Source organism: Anolis carolinensis, chromosome 1, assembly GCF_035594765.1.
Source record: "Anolis carolinensis isolate JA03-04 chromosome 1, rAnoCar3.1.pri, whole genome shotgun sequence".
NCBI classification, from domain to species: domain Eukaryota; kingdom Metazoa; phylum Chordata; class Lepidosauria; order Squamata; family Dactyloidae; genus Anolis; species Anolis carolinensis.
Genome location: NC_085841.1, coordinates 250,466,971 through 250,480,613, shown reverse-complemented (window position 1 = coordinate 250,480,613; position 13,643 = coordinate 250,466,971). Strand labels below are relative to the sequence as shown.

The 13,643-nt window shown below is 40.3% G+C and overlaps 1 protein-coding gene across 2 annotated transcripts in view; it reads left to right on the top strand.

The window, feature by feature from the left end:
* Positions 1-13,643, top strand: part of adcy5 (adenylate cyclase 5) — a 296,120-nt gene that overhangs the window by 218,503 nt on the left and 63,974 nt on the right. For both annotated transcript variants that reach the window (XM_062967408.1, XM_062967409.1), the window contains exons 6-8: positions 1,276-1,434; positions 3,060-3,201; positions 8,913-9,053. In XM_062967408.1, the coding sequence (XP_062823478.1) occupies positions 1,276-1,434; positions 3,060-3,201; positions 8,913-9,053 (442 nt within the window). The remainder of the gene's footprint in view (positions 1-1,275; positions 1,435-3,059; positions 3,202-8,912; positions 9,054-13,643) is intronic.

Here is a 13,643-nt window from a genome sequence, read left to right as displayed (position 1 = left end):
CAGTGTGGACTCAGATAACCCAGTTCAAAGTCGATATTGTGGATTATCTGCCTTGATGTTCTGGGTTATATGGCTGTGTGGAAGAGCCCTGAAGAGGAAATAAAAGCCCAAAGAGACCCAATTCCATATTTCTTGAGGTCACTTGTGGGTTATCCCTACCAAATTTATGCTGAATTTTTCAGATACTCAGAATCCTATATGTATCACTCTGGCAATAATTCTTCTATTAGTTGCATTGATTAGCATCTTTGTATCATAACTGTGTCATGAGAAGAGAGGACACCTTGTTAATTAGAGTCCAAGGTGAAATTTGCATATAGACTTTCACAACTCTCGTATTGTATGCTACCAGCTATAGAAACATCAATACATACTTAAGGATCAAAACACAACTGGCAGTGGCTGCAGGGTTTTTTTTTTTTTTTTACTGATAGTTATTCCCAAAGGAACCAGGACTGGAGAGAGAGGAATATAGCAGCTTTTTCTATCCATGGAGTAGTTACATGTGACTAATTGGAGAAAATGTCCCATGACATCTGCTCCTTATTATGAAGGGAATGGTTGTCATCCTGGAAGTGGCCAATCTGTGGCTGCTCCCCACAGTAGCCAAAACATGTCCAGTGACAGCAGTTACAGCCAAGCATTTGAGGTCTTTCAAGGTCAGGAGTTGTTTCAGCATCTTAATCACTAGATATAATTTCCTTGAGAACTGCTGTGCTCTTCCAAGTCAACTTTTGCCCTAAAAGGCAAAATCCCACAAAGGATTTCAATTATAATTTTGGGAGCAAACTATGGGCATTGGAGAATACATTAGCACTGGAGCCTGTTATGAGTAAATAGAGAAGACGGGGCTGTCTGGTCTATTACAACAGCAGCTAAAGATTTCCCACTGCAGTGAATGTTTCACATATGGATTATGTTTCATCTGTGGAATATTTGATGCCTGGCGCTGCTCTGTGGACAAATTGAGAGCTCTGAAATAATCTCCTTTCCCCCTTTGCAATGTAGCCATTACATTTAATGAGAGTTGACATGTCATGTTCAGCTTTGATGTGGAAACCAGAACCCAGCAGTTTCTCTCTACACTATTCCAAATATCTCACCTCTTTCCAAGCACCGAAATAAAAGCAAAATGACTCTGACTTCATCCAGTGCTTATATTGCCATAAAACATTTAATCAGCTTTCTATTGGGTGATTCCTAGAAACTGGAGAATAATACATTCTTATACAGCCATTTGATTGCCTTTCCTCTTTTCCTTATATTTGTCTTCAGATTAGTGCGAGAGGTAACGGGCGTCAACGTCAACATGCGTGTTGGGATCCACAGTGGGAGAGTTCACTGTGGAGTCTTGGGCCTCAGAAAATGGCAGTTTGATGTGTGGTCAAATGATGTCACGTTAGCCAACCACATGGAAGCAGGTGGCAAAGCAGGGTAAGATAATTCTGCTCGTGAAGTCGCAGTGTAGCTTTCACCTTTCTATTTATCATTGCTCAGATTCTTCTCTGCAGTTCAGGTGAGTAGGTCTGCTTCTAATGATATCCCTTCTATGAAGATTTGGTATTTCCAAATTTAGATGCGTTATTGACATCTGAAATTGCTGCCTCTATAGGAGATGGGGTAGAAACATAAATATGTCGGTACAGCATGTCCAAACTGGAAATGCCAAGCGTTCCTCTTTTGCTTCTTCATGGAAACCTCTATTACAAAAAAAAAAATTTTTTTGAAATAATATTTGGCCTGTGTCTAAACTGATCAAAGAAAATGTCCCTTCCTTTACTGGCCTTGAGCTGTCAGTGTGATGCAGTGGCCTTATAGGTTTCTATGTAGCTTATTAGAAGGCAGCATCCATCTGTTTGTGCAGCAAAGCAGGGATGCAGCTACAAAGTGAGGCAAAATTAGGGTATTATCTCCCAAATTAAGAATTCAGCTGAATTTTCTTTCAGAGTCTAAATATGTAGCATCACAGTAAATTAACACTTCAGTCATAGAAAAGGAACAGGCAAAAGTTACCAAGTGATATTTTTTTCGTGTAAGGAGCAACCGGAGTTGCTTTTGGAGTGAGAGAATTGGCCATCTGCAAGGACGTTGCCCAGGGGACGCGCGGATGTTTTGATGTTTTTACCATCCTTGTGGGAGGCTTCTCTCATGTCCCCGCATGGAGCTGGAGCTGATAAAGTGAGCTCATCCGCGCTCTCCCCGGGTGGGATTCGAACCTGGCAGCCTTCAGGTCAGCAACCCAACCTTCAAGTCACAAGGCTTTTATCCCCTAGTGAATAGGAACACAACACATATTAGAATCCTGATTGCCAGTTGATTTTCAAGGTTTCATTCTCTGTAATGCTATAAATTTGAGCACTGAAAAAAAATTAATTTGAGGGATAAAGAATTCTTATTTCGTAGAATCATAAAATCCTAGAATTGAAAGAGACCACAAGGGATATCCAGTCCAGCCCCCTGCCAGGCAAAAACACATAGTCAAAGCACTCCCGACAGATGGCAATCCATTCTCTAATTTTATACACCCCAGAGGATCTACTTGCCAAAAAGAAGACTCGTATTCCCAGAAGCCTCCAGGTAGCATGATCCTTAATCTAAACAATATGTCTAGCACCATGCTCCTTATTTTGATATAAAACACAATTTTGGGGGTGGGGGTGGGAAACAATAAGATCTTATTTCAATGGGAAAAGCAGTATGGCCTACAGAGGGTCATGGAGATTTACTAGCTCCTACATCTGTCAAAATGCCCATCCTCATGTATCCGATGAGATGAACAATAGCAAGTTGTATGGGAACAGTAAGGATTTATACAGACTGCACTAGCATCCACTCTACCACAACTACTTTTTTATATCCTGGGACTTGAGTATCCATGGATTTTGATATCTGTGCCAATTCCTGGAGCCAAACCCCAGCTATGTATAGAAGTCTACTGAGGGTTCACTGTATATAGAAATCTAACCAATATTTTACTCTTTCAAACTTTTTGTTTCTTATTTGGTTTATTTTAGTAGATAATGAATTTTATAGATTGGCTGATTTTGTCTCTATTCAAGGCGAATCCACATAACAAAAGCTACATTAAACTATCTGAATGGTGACTACGAAGTGGAGCTGGGTTTTGGCGGGGAACGCAATGCTTATCTCAAAGAGCATAGCATAGAGACTTTCCTCATTGTACGATGCAGCCAAAAAAGGGTAAGAGCCACCAAATATTACAATATGATGATACTCTTTACTATGTGCATATACTAGTAAGGGTTACTAAGGGGTAGAACTAATTAACAACTTTGAGTCACTACATGGAGCCTAAAAGTTTCTCTCTGGTCTTAACCATCTTCTGTAAATCATGAGCCCTTTTTTGCAGTTTGTTGTGTCTCTCTGGTATTTTTGTTGATAAAAAATGCTCACTAAGGTTCCTGTCATTTGTGTGCACAGAAATCATAAAATGCAAAAGAAAAATCCTCTCTCTCTCTCTCTCTCACACACACACACACACAATTCTTGCACAAAAACTCTAGTAATTTTCCCCATCAAGGAGACGATCTTGCACGCAAAACTAAATGAACAAACATTTTTCATATCTTGCTTTGTGTCCTCGTAGCTAAATTATGTTTGTTTTGCCATGGCTTCAGTTTTGCGCCCAGTTATTCAGTAGCTCTGGTAACGTGATTTCCTTATTAAGGTGTCTCTGTGATCCTATTTCAGTAGTCTCTATTAAATGGCTGTGTAATGGGTTCCTGTGAGTCGTGTCTGGGTTTCTGTTATTTCTTCAAACATTTATACTCCTCCTGATAGGGAGTTATCCTTGCATGGTAAGCAAAGCTTGCCATCCAATACTGTTTATGGGAAACACACACAAATATACAGACACACACACAGAGGTTGAGAAGCAGAGACAAAAATATTCCACAACATTTTATATGAGCCATATCAAAATTGTGTCCTGCTGGCTTGAATATTAGTGACTTTTCATTTTCTTTCTATAATAGCAATTGCAGTGTATTGGAACATGTATTTTGAAGGTGGAATTTAAATCACATTTTTCCTGCAGCTCCTAAGAGTTGCAGGAAATAGCTTTCTAAAAATGTTTTAGCAATTACTATATATATTTATGTGTAAGCATAGAAGGTTTAGTAAAAAAATTGATACCCCTCCCCCCCCCCCCCAAAAAAAAAAAAACAACATTTTCTACTAGGAATGAGAAAATTCCGTTCTGTGTTTAGTTTTTAAAATCCAGTTCTTTCTATTCTGAATTTGAAGATATCGGCAAATTTTGGTAAATTGTTTTAAAAAAAAAAAGACAAATGAGATTTCTCTCCCATTTGCACTGATTAAATTGAGTAAGCATCACTATTCTCCACATTGAGATAACTGTGTTGTACCAACCTGCCGTATGGATATTAAAGGTTTGGATCCTTTAAAAGAAATGAGGTGGAAAGTGCTAAATTGATTGACTACACAAGGCGTTCAGAAAAGTGTTGTCGAAGGCTTTCATGGCCAGGGTCACAGGGTTGTTGAATGTTTTCTGGGCTGTATGGCCATGTTCCAGAAGTATTCTCTCCTGATGTTTCACCCACATCAATGCAGGCATCCTCAGAAGTCTAAGCTCTGAATGCATAAATCTGTCAGTTTTTGTTTCTCTCGCATTTGTTTTAATTTTGCTAAAAATTTCTTATTCATACCTATTTCAGGTTTTTCCATATTGCTATCCTTACACAGTCTTTGTTTTCTTTGTTATAATTACCTGCACACATATATTATCTGTTCATATTGAGGAGATCTCAACAGACTCAGTTAAAATAACCTAATATTAAGTCATGATAAAACTTCCAGATGAAGTACAACTAGGATAAAGAAAGTGAACCAAAAGAACAACAACAAAAAATCTGAGACTGTACCCCAGGGTTCCTTTCTACACGTGGTTTGGATATATAGGAATTGACTTTGCACTGTTTTAATGATTTCTCGAATAAGCTCTTTGTATAAGGAACAAACACAGTCTCTGAACACTGTGACCTGTATAAAGAATTTCATCATTAAATTCGGAATGTCCTGATTTTGATCTAAAAATAATCTTAAAGTGCATACTTCTTTAAACACTAAGAAGTAAATATGGCTAATGCTGCTTTGTATCCTTGTATCCATAACTACAAGTCCAGCCCCAAAAGGGTACTCTTTCTAGGCAGCAATAACTGGTATTGTGATAATTAATGCATGCAAGACAGTTGTATGCGCAGGGCAACCACCCACCAGCCTGCAACAGAAACAGCAATACAGATATTGGAATAACAAAGGCCACCAATTGTTTATTGGTTACATCTGAAGACAGAGCTGGCAGTGATACATGGGTCTTGGATCAACAACATAACATTGTTGTGGGGGATCCAAGAGTGGCTTTCGATGGGACCCAAGGATATGCGAGAGCAGGTGCAGGCTCCGTCCAATGCCACTCTAGGATTCCCCCCTCCCCGGGTATATCGCTCATATGACCCTTCCCATAAGGGGGAAGGACAATCCAAACTCGGGTTCAGGGCCCATGCCAACAGCCCCCAAGTTGTGACAAAAACATATAACATAAGAAAACAAATATATAACAGGAATAACAAACTGAGGGTCAGAGGGCGGGGAGAGCTCAAAGGCAACTGGCTTGGAGGAGCAGCAGTGCCTGAATGTATACCTGGCTGACGGACCAGAGGGAAGAGTTCTTCCCTCAGGTCCGCCTGAATCAGCCAGTCATAGTGAGACATGTGGCTTGTTTTGATTGGCAAGAGCGTAAAGCTATGGGGCTCCCTAAGAAGGAGCCCCAGCCAGCATGTCGGGTGAAAGGAGTGCCCATCGCAGCAACTGCCCTGTCTAGTAAGTTAGGCAGGGCTTTTGATGACATTTTCAGGGCTGAAATCTATGAAGTCATAATTTCAACTGTTCCGCTGGACAAATATAGGGAGGAAGATGGTGTACTTTGAAAAAAAGAATTCTAACCATACTAATCAACAACTGGCAGCAGATGGAAGTTTGCCAAGTGTGTGTGCAGTTTTTGACCTGCTGTAGCCACAAACTGAGGGAAATGCGGAGCCCCTCAGTATGCTTTGCAGAGCCCCAAGGGCTCTGCGGAGCACACTTTGAGAACCAATGAACTAGACTTCCTTTATGGTTGTTCCCAGTTGGTAAATCACTGTAGATTGATTAGTTTGTTACATTCTTCTTATTAAAATGTTCTTAATAGAATACTATCTAAAAACACTTACAGGGAAGAAACATCCTCCAAAATTCACTTACGGAATTTTCTACATCATCCACTAAAATAACTTGACCTGCTTTGGATACTTGCATTTTAGTGGGTAGCAACATTTGCTTCTCTGCCTCAGGCACCAAAATGTATTTTTCCAAAAAAGTTAAAACATATCTCATACACGATTACTTATTACAGAAATGTTATAGTATCTTTTATCTGCTAATATGACAAGATTCATCATCACCTTTTAAAAAAACTAACTGATGGTTACAAAATTCTCAGCTATGCTATAATAAAATACATAGTGTTGGTTATTATACTGGACAGTAAATATTTGTTTGCTTCGACTTCTTTTTTTGTCATCTAATGAGATTTGATTTCAAAATCAGTAGATACAGAATCAGTTTTAGGCCGGCAGGCACAAGTAGTCAGATTGCAAAGCATGTGAAATACTTAGAGCAGCTATTTTAGAAAGAAAAACAACCTATCCAAATACATAACAAATGGAATTCATATTACTGTATTTTTAGAATCATTTGAATTTCCATTTGGATGAACTTCCCTTACGCAATTTTTAACATATTCTGGCACATAAAGAAACCGTGGCTAGAGTTTTTATAGCATGAGCAATCCTTTTTTGTATACAGAAAAGAAAAGGCGTGATTCTGATGGTTTAAGTACTGTTCCCCCTCACCTTTAAGGTTGAGTCCTACGAAATCTTGGGATTTGTGGTTTGTTGAAGCACTGACAGACAGCTCTGAAGGCTGCAGGAAACCGCAAATCCCAGGATCCCATAGAATGTAGCCATGGCAGTTAAAATGGCATTAAAGTTCTATAGTGGTGTAATATGAAAGACATCTTTGACTGTCAAATGTAATTCAGGGACTCTAAACTGCATAACCCAAACTCCACAAATAATGTGGGATTGGACCACAGCAGTGGTTCTCAACCTGTGGGTCCCTAGTTGCTTTGGCCTACAATTCCTAGAAATCCCGGCCAGTTTACCAGCAGTTAGGATTTCTGGGAGTTGAAGGCCAAGGCATCTGGGGACCCATAAGTTGAGAACCACTGGACTACAGTACCAGTCCCAAGACAAACAGATAACTTTGGCCAAGGATTCATCAGGATTCAATACTGCTCCCAGTCCCAGTCCCTGACTTAATCACAGTACTGGTTGAGATATTTCAGTCATCACTGTGTTATAACTTCAGAGCTATAAAGAAAAAGTGCACATGAACAATATTGTGTACTTACATGGTAATTCTTATTTAAGTTAAATGTGACCCACACAGAATGTAGCCAGCAATTGCTATTTTTCATGATGATATTCTCAGGGTCTGGCACTCGCCATAATATCAGTTGAGGTGGCCTTCAGCTCATGATATTGCAATTACATTTCTAGCATACCGTAGTACAAATGGCAAAGTTCAGTAAAACAATACAGGCCATGGGTATGCTGTCAGATATTGTCATAATGGAGTTGTTCAGGTTCACCAAAACAGATTAGCATACAACTGAATCTTTAGTTTTTACTTTGCACCAACAATAGCACCATGATGAACCATTCCCATAAGGTTGAGGCACATTTCATACTTCTCCACACCTGTGAGCAATGGTCACTATTGTTAAGCCAAAACTGCTTCAATGGAGACTGGTTGGCCTGTATCCACAGGTCCTTTGTCTAATATAATATGTACTGTCAACATACGGTTGGCTTACATCAAACATAATGTCCAGTTTCACCTTAAGGGACAACAGCTAAAAATCTGAGGCAGCACCTGCTTTCTGAGAATGTAAAAATGGACTGCTCTCCACAGCTGATTCAAGAACTGTGTGTATAATACAATACAGCAGTTGTATTGCTGAAGACAAAATAAGAGTGACATAATGTGTGACATACCGTTGTGTGTGTATTTACTCAGACTTCTGCTTTAAATCAAGAGCAGCTGCAAGATGCTTTGTCCTGAAGTGAAGGACAAAGAAAAGGTCTGCTTAACCATCTTCTACTCTGGTAATTTTCTGCACTCAAAATCTTGCAGTGTACCCCATGTCTCTCCACCAAATTGCTTTTCTACCGATTTAAAAGTTTTTCTACCATGCTTGAAGCTGTGGAATAGAGAGAGGGAATTGATTGATGGAAAATTCAAGAGGTCTTCTTGAATTTTTGAATTGGTTTTTCTCTTAAACTTAAATTAAATTAGAAACTTTCTAAGTTTTGTTTGCTTTTTTCACCCTTTAAATCTTATACACCTCTACCTAAGTCCCTTCTCATTTAGTCTTATAGGGTTGGTATGTGCAGAACAAAGCATATATCAAAAACCCCAACCAGTTCACACAAAATAAAATATATGTTTATCTGTGTATTTACATGCAACGTATTATTTTTGTGCTGGCACAAATTGGTTTTGATCTATTGATATCTGAGATAAGGCAGATAAAAGCGAATCTTTAGACACAGATGTGCAGAAATGTGATAATATTCACTCGTGGAATGGTGGCAATAAGTTTTACCAAAATTGTTGGCTTGTTAATCATCACAGTTATTAACCTTTGAAGATATTGGTTAATCTAGCAATGTGGGGATGAGAATGATTTAAGAAGCAGGACTGAAAGTAAAATTTGGCCACTGAGAGATGATTGAAAGACAATTTTTTCCCTGTTTTCTTCTTTCTAGAAAGAAGAGAAAGCAACAATAGCCAAGATGAATCGTCAGCGCACTAATTCCATTGGCCACAACGCTCCACACTGGGGAGTGGACCGCTCTTTTTACAACCACCTTGGCAGTAATCAGGTTTCCAAGGAGATGAAAAGAATGGTAAAGATGTTCAGTTTTTATGGTGCATGTGTTAACGGTTGTTAAAAATAGATTATAATTGTGTGTGTGTTTATATACATTTTCTTGTATATATGCTTTATAGTAGCAGTGGCTTTAAGGTGTTAGAAATGCAAATCAAATGATAGCTGTTCTGCAATCTCTCTGCTCACAAACAGTGGACCTCGGTTGGGGAAAAACACTCTGATAACCATACAGCTATTGGATCCTTCCTTGGCAACTGTGTGTGGGCCAGAGCCATTTCTCATTCTTGTACTCCTTTACAGGTGTGTCAAAAAATTCCAGTTGCGAGGAAAAGTAGTGCCAAATCAAATACCCTGATCTGAACATATTTGCAGTGATTTGGTTTGGGTGATGTTTGCACCAGACACTTGTAGGATATCCAGACGCTCCAGAGTGCTTGGGTGGTTTTGAAGATGTAGGGGTGAAATAGATGACCAGACAGAAACACACCAATACTTACTTTCTGATAAAACATTGAATGAAGCCAGTTTGATAAGCACCTCCCTTCACCAGGCAGCTAGAGTAAGTAAGGGTTCTTTACAAGTGATGGCAGAAAATATTGATTCAGACACAGAATCATGTATAATCGAATTGATGTGAGACATCTGTAGTTGTGGTTTGGTATTTGAATTTCAAATGATAATAATAAAACTTTATTTACGTATATTCTGCCCTATCTTCCCGAGGGGACTCAGGGAAGATTCCAACATATCAATGGCAAACATTCAATGCCTCTGTAAAACAAACAAACACTGACATAAGATCCCAGAGAAACCTAGCAAATGAAAATAACATTAAAATCTAAAATCAAATTAAAACCTAACATCAGTAAATGAAACCTAACATCAATAAATTAAACTACACATAGTCAAACAAAATTATATAATAACATAAAATCTAAACAGACATCCACATTAATTTACAACAGCCAACTGGAGTTCACAAAACAATGTGGGTTGGCTGTGTAGTCAAACAATGGTTATTGGGTTGGCGAGGACTAGGAGAGTCCAAATACGAAATAGTTCTCAACCAGGGTCCTCCTCCTCTCCATATGCTAGTGAGCATAAGTAAGACTTTATTTCTTTATCATGATCGTGAGAAAAGTCCTTGCCAAACAGAGAGAAAGGAAATACTGACAAAAAATTATAAGGAAAGGAAAGATACTCAAAAAGGTAGGAGTTGAATTGTATTGCTTGTGAGAGTCCCTCACCTAAAAGAAGAGGGATATGATGCACATATATTTCCCCTCAGGTACTTCAAGAGAGACAGTAGAAAGATAATATACTAATAGAGGCAAGTGGCTGATAGCTGGCCTGCAATGTCTGAAACAAAGTTTCCATGCTAATGCATGTCATACAAATGGTCACACTTTATTAAAGACCAAACAATTAATGCCTCAAAACCTAGCATTGACGGAGCAGCATGTTGTCACAAGGACATGGGAAAATGGTTTAGTTCAGACATTACAGTAACAATGTTTCTGCAACCAACTCCTCTACATGCATATTATCTCCTGACCTCATAATGAGTTCAAGCAGTATCCAAGTCCAGAGGGAGCCTCAGAGATTTACTTTCTGTGCACTCCCAAAAGGAAATGAGTGAGGACATCGAATCAGGATCTTGTTGCAGCAATAATTAATCTTTTGAATTGATCAAGAAGGGGCTTAGTCTGGAACATTCTAGCTACGAAGAAGACCAAAAGTATACTATAGTAGTACGACCCCTCATATCTGAGGGACCGATACACGTAGTTTCATTTACCCACATAAAACAAAGTATGTACCCTCTAGGCGTTTTCTGGTGGCTCCAGAAAATGCTTCTGTCGAAGGTTGCCATGAACTTGAGTTGGAGGACCTAACAATATCTAGAGAGGATTTTCTAGGTCTTACGGCATGCATTTATGGTATACTTCCACCAGAAGTCATTCGTTCAAAATGGTTCACTTTGCCTGCATTATATATATATTGTTGGAAGATTCTAGCAAGTGCAGCTCTAAAAGTAACTTGTCAGCAACAGTGCTAATGCATTTACGTGTGTGTTTAGTGAAGCTTTCAGTATTGTAAGCACTCAGTTCCGCACTTTGAAGAGGATCTACTAAATACAGCTTAGTTCTGAAATATACACTCAGAAATAATACTTCTTGTGATGTTTGTAGACATATTATAAAAATATAGATACTCATGACTCAAATACCTAATATCAGGAAAAATCATCAGAGCAATTAATTATTTCTGTTTCTGTGCGACATATTCTAGTGCTGCATCTATTAGAAAGATTTAACAAGATGACAAATCCTTAAACTAGTCATTGCACAACAGTACTATTGAAAGTAAATGGGCTCATCAACAAAAATGTGGTCTGGGAATATCAAAATGTTGAAAAATACCATCATATCATTTTAAAACACTTTTAAAATATTGTATTTATTATCAGATTCAACATTAATTTCATTTAATGCCTCTGTTGCCTGAACAGAATGTCTGTTAAAGAGTGATATTATAAAATCCATCTTCTCTTCACGGCAAGGCATATCTCGTATTAAAAAGAACTGCACATCCCATAGAGCAATGCAAATTATATAATTAACTTCTTTAGGTAGTAAAGTCTTCATATTAAAGCTAAAAGTATGCTTTCAAAATTGAATTTTTTTCCAGAGGATTATATAAAATTTACAGTGCGATCCTCTACATGTCAACTCAGAAGAAACCACTAATGAATTGATTGGAAAGTGTGTTTAGGACTGCAGCTGAAATTACTTGTCATGTTGATTCTGTTTAAAATGAAATGGGAAATGGGAAATTCAAAGATTTCTACTAGAAGTAATTGAACCTAGCATATAATGCTTAGATTTTTTGCAGATATATTACTGTGAACAAGAAGAGGGGACTAGAGAGCGTGTAGCGTTCGAAGCCAAGCAAGCCAAACCGAACATGGCTATGTCTCTACCTCAGGGCATATGCCGCGGCAATAGATGCTGCAAAGAATGTTTTCTTTGCAGCTAATATTGCATCCGCAAAGAACCATCCGCCAGAGCTGTTCCAAGTTGTCAGAGGTTTGTTATATCCCGTCCCCCAAGACGGGATCCCTCACAACTCGGCAGCCCACTGTGAAGCATTTGCTCGGTTCTTTGCGGACAAAGTCGCTTTGATCCACTCTGGCTTTGACACCATATTAACGGCAGTCTCCGAGGATGTAGCAAGAGCACCTGCTTGTCCTATTTTAATGGATTTGTTTCAATTGGTTCAACCTGAGGACATGGACAAGGTACTTGGAGAGGTGAGGGCTACCACATGCATCCTAGACCCCTGCCCATCCTGGCTGGTAAGAGAAGCCAGAGGGGGATTGGCCGAGTGGGTGAAGGTAGTGGTGAATGCCTCCCTACGGGAAGGCATATTTCCAGCGAGCTTTAAATTGGCTGTAATCAAACCGCTGTTGAAAAAGCCATCACTAGACCCCACTCAATTGGACAGCTATCGGCCTATTTCCAATCTCCCCTTTTTGGGCAAGGTTGTGGAACATGTGGTGGCCACACAACTCCAGGCATTCTTGGTAGATACCGATTATCTGGATCCGGCACAGTCTGGCTTCAGGCCGGGGCATGGTACTGAGACAGCCTTGGTCGCCTTAGTCGATGATCTACGCCGGGAACTGGACAGGGGGAGTGTGTCCCTGCTGGTTCTGCTGGACCTCTCAGCAGCCTTCGATACCATCGATCATGGTATCCTTCTGGGGCGCCTTGCCGGGATGGGGCTCGGAGGTACTGTCCTGCAGTGGCTCCGGTCCTTCCTGGAGGCTCATTCCCAGATGGTGTCATTGGGGGACACCTGCTCGGCCCCACAACCATTGACTTGTGGGGTCCCGCAGGGTTCAGTACTGTCCCCCATGTTGTTCAACATATACATGAAGCCATTGGGAGAGATCATCCGGAGTTTCGGGGTGCGGTGTCATCTGTACGCAGATGATGTCCAGCTCTGTCACTCCTTCCCACCTGTCACTAAGGAGGCTGTTCAGGTCCTGAATCAGTGCTTGGCCGCTGTGTCGGACTGGATGAAGGCTAACATATTGAAATTGAATCCAGACAAGACAGAGGTCCTCCTGGTCAGTCAAAGGGCTGAACAGGGAATAGGGTTACAGCCTGTGTTGGACGGGGTCGCACTCCCCCTGAAGACGCAGGTTCGCAGTCTGGGGGTTCTCCTGGACTCATTGCTGAGCCTGGAGCCCCAGGTCTCGGCGGTGGCCAGGGGAGCCTTTGCACAACTCAGACTTCTGTGTCAGCTGCGCCTGTTCCTTGGGAAGTCTGACTTGGCCACAGTGGTCCATGCTCTGGTTACATCCCGTCTGGACTACTGCAACGCTCTCTACGTGGGGTTGCCTTTGAAGATGGCCCGGAAGCTCCAATTAGTACAACGGGCGGCAGCCAGATTAATAACTGGGGCGACTTACAGGGAGCGTACCACTCCCTTGTTAAGCCAGCTCCACTGGCTGCCGATATGCTACCGAGGCCAATTCAAAGTGTTGGTTTTGACCTATAAAGCCCTAAACGGTTCTGACCCAATCTACTTGTCCGAA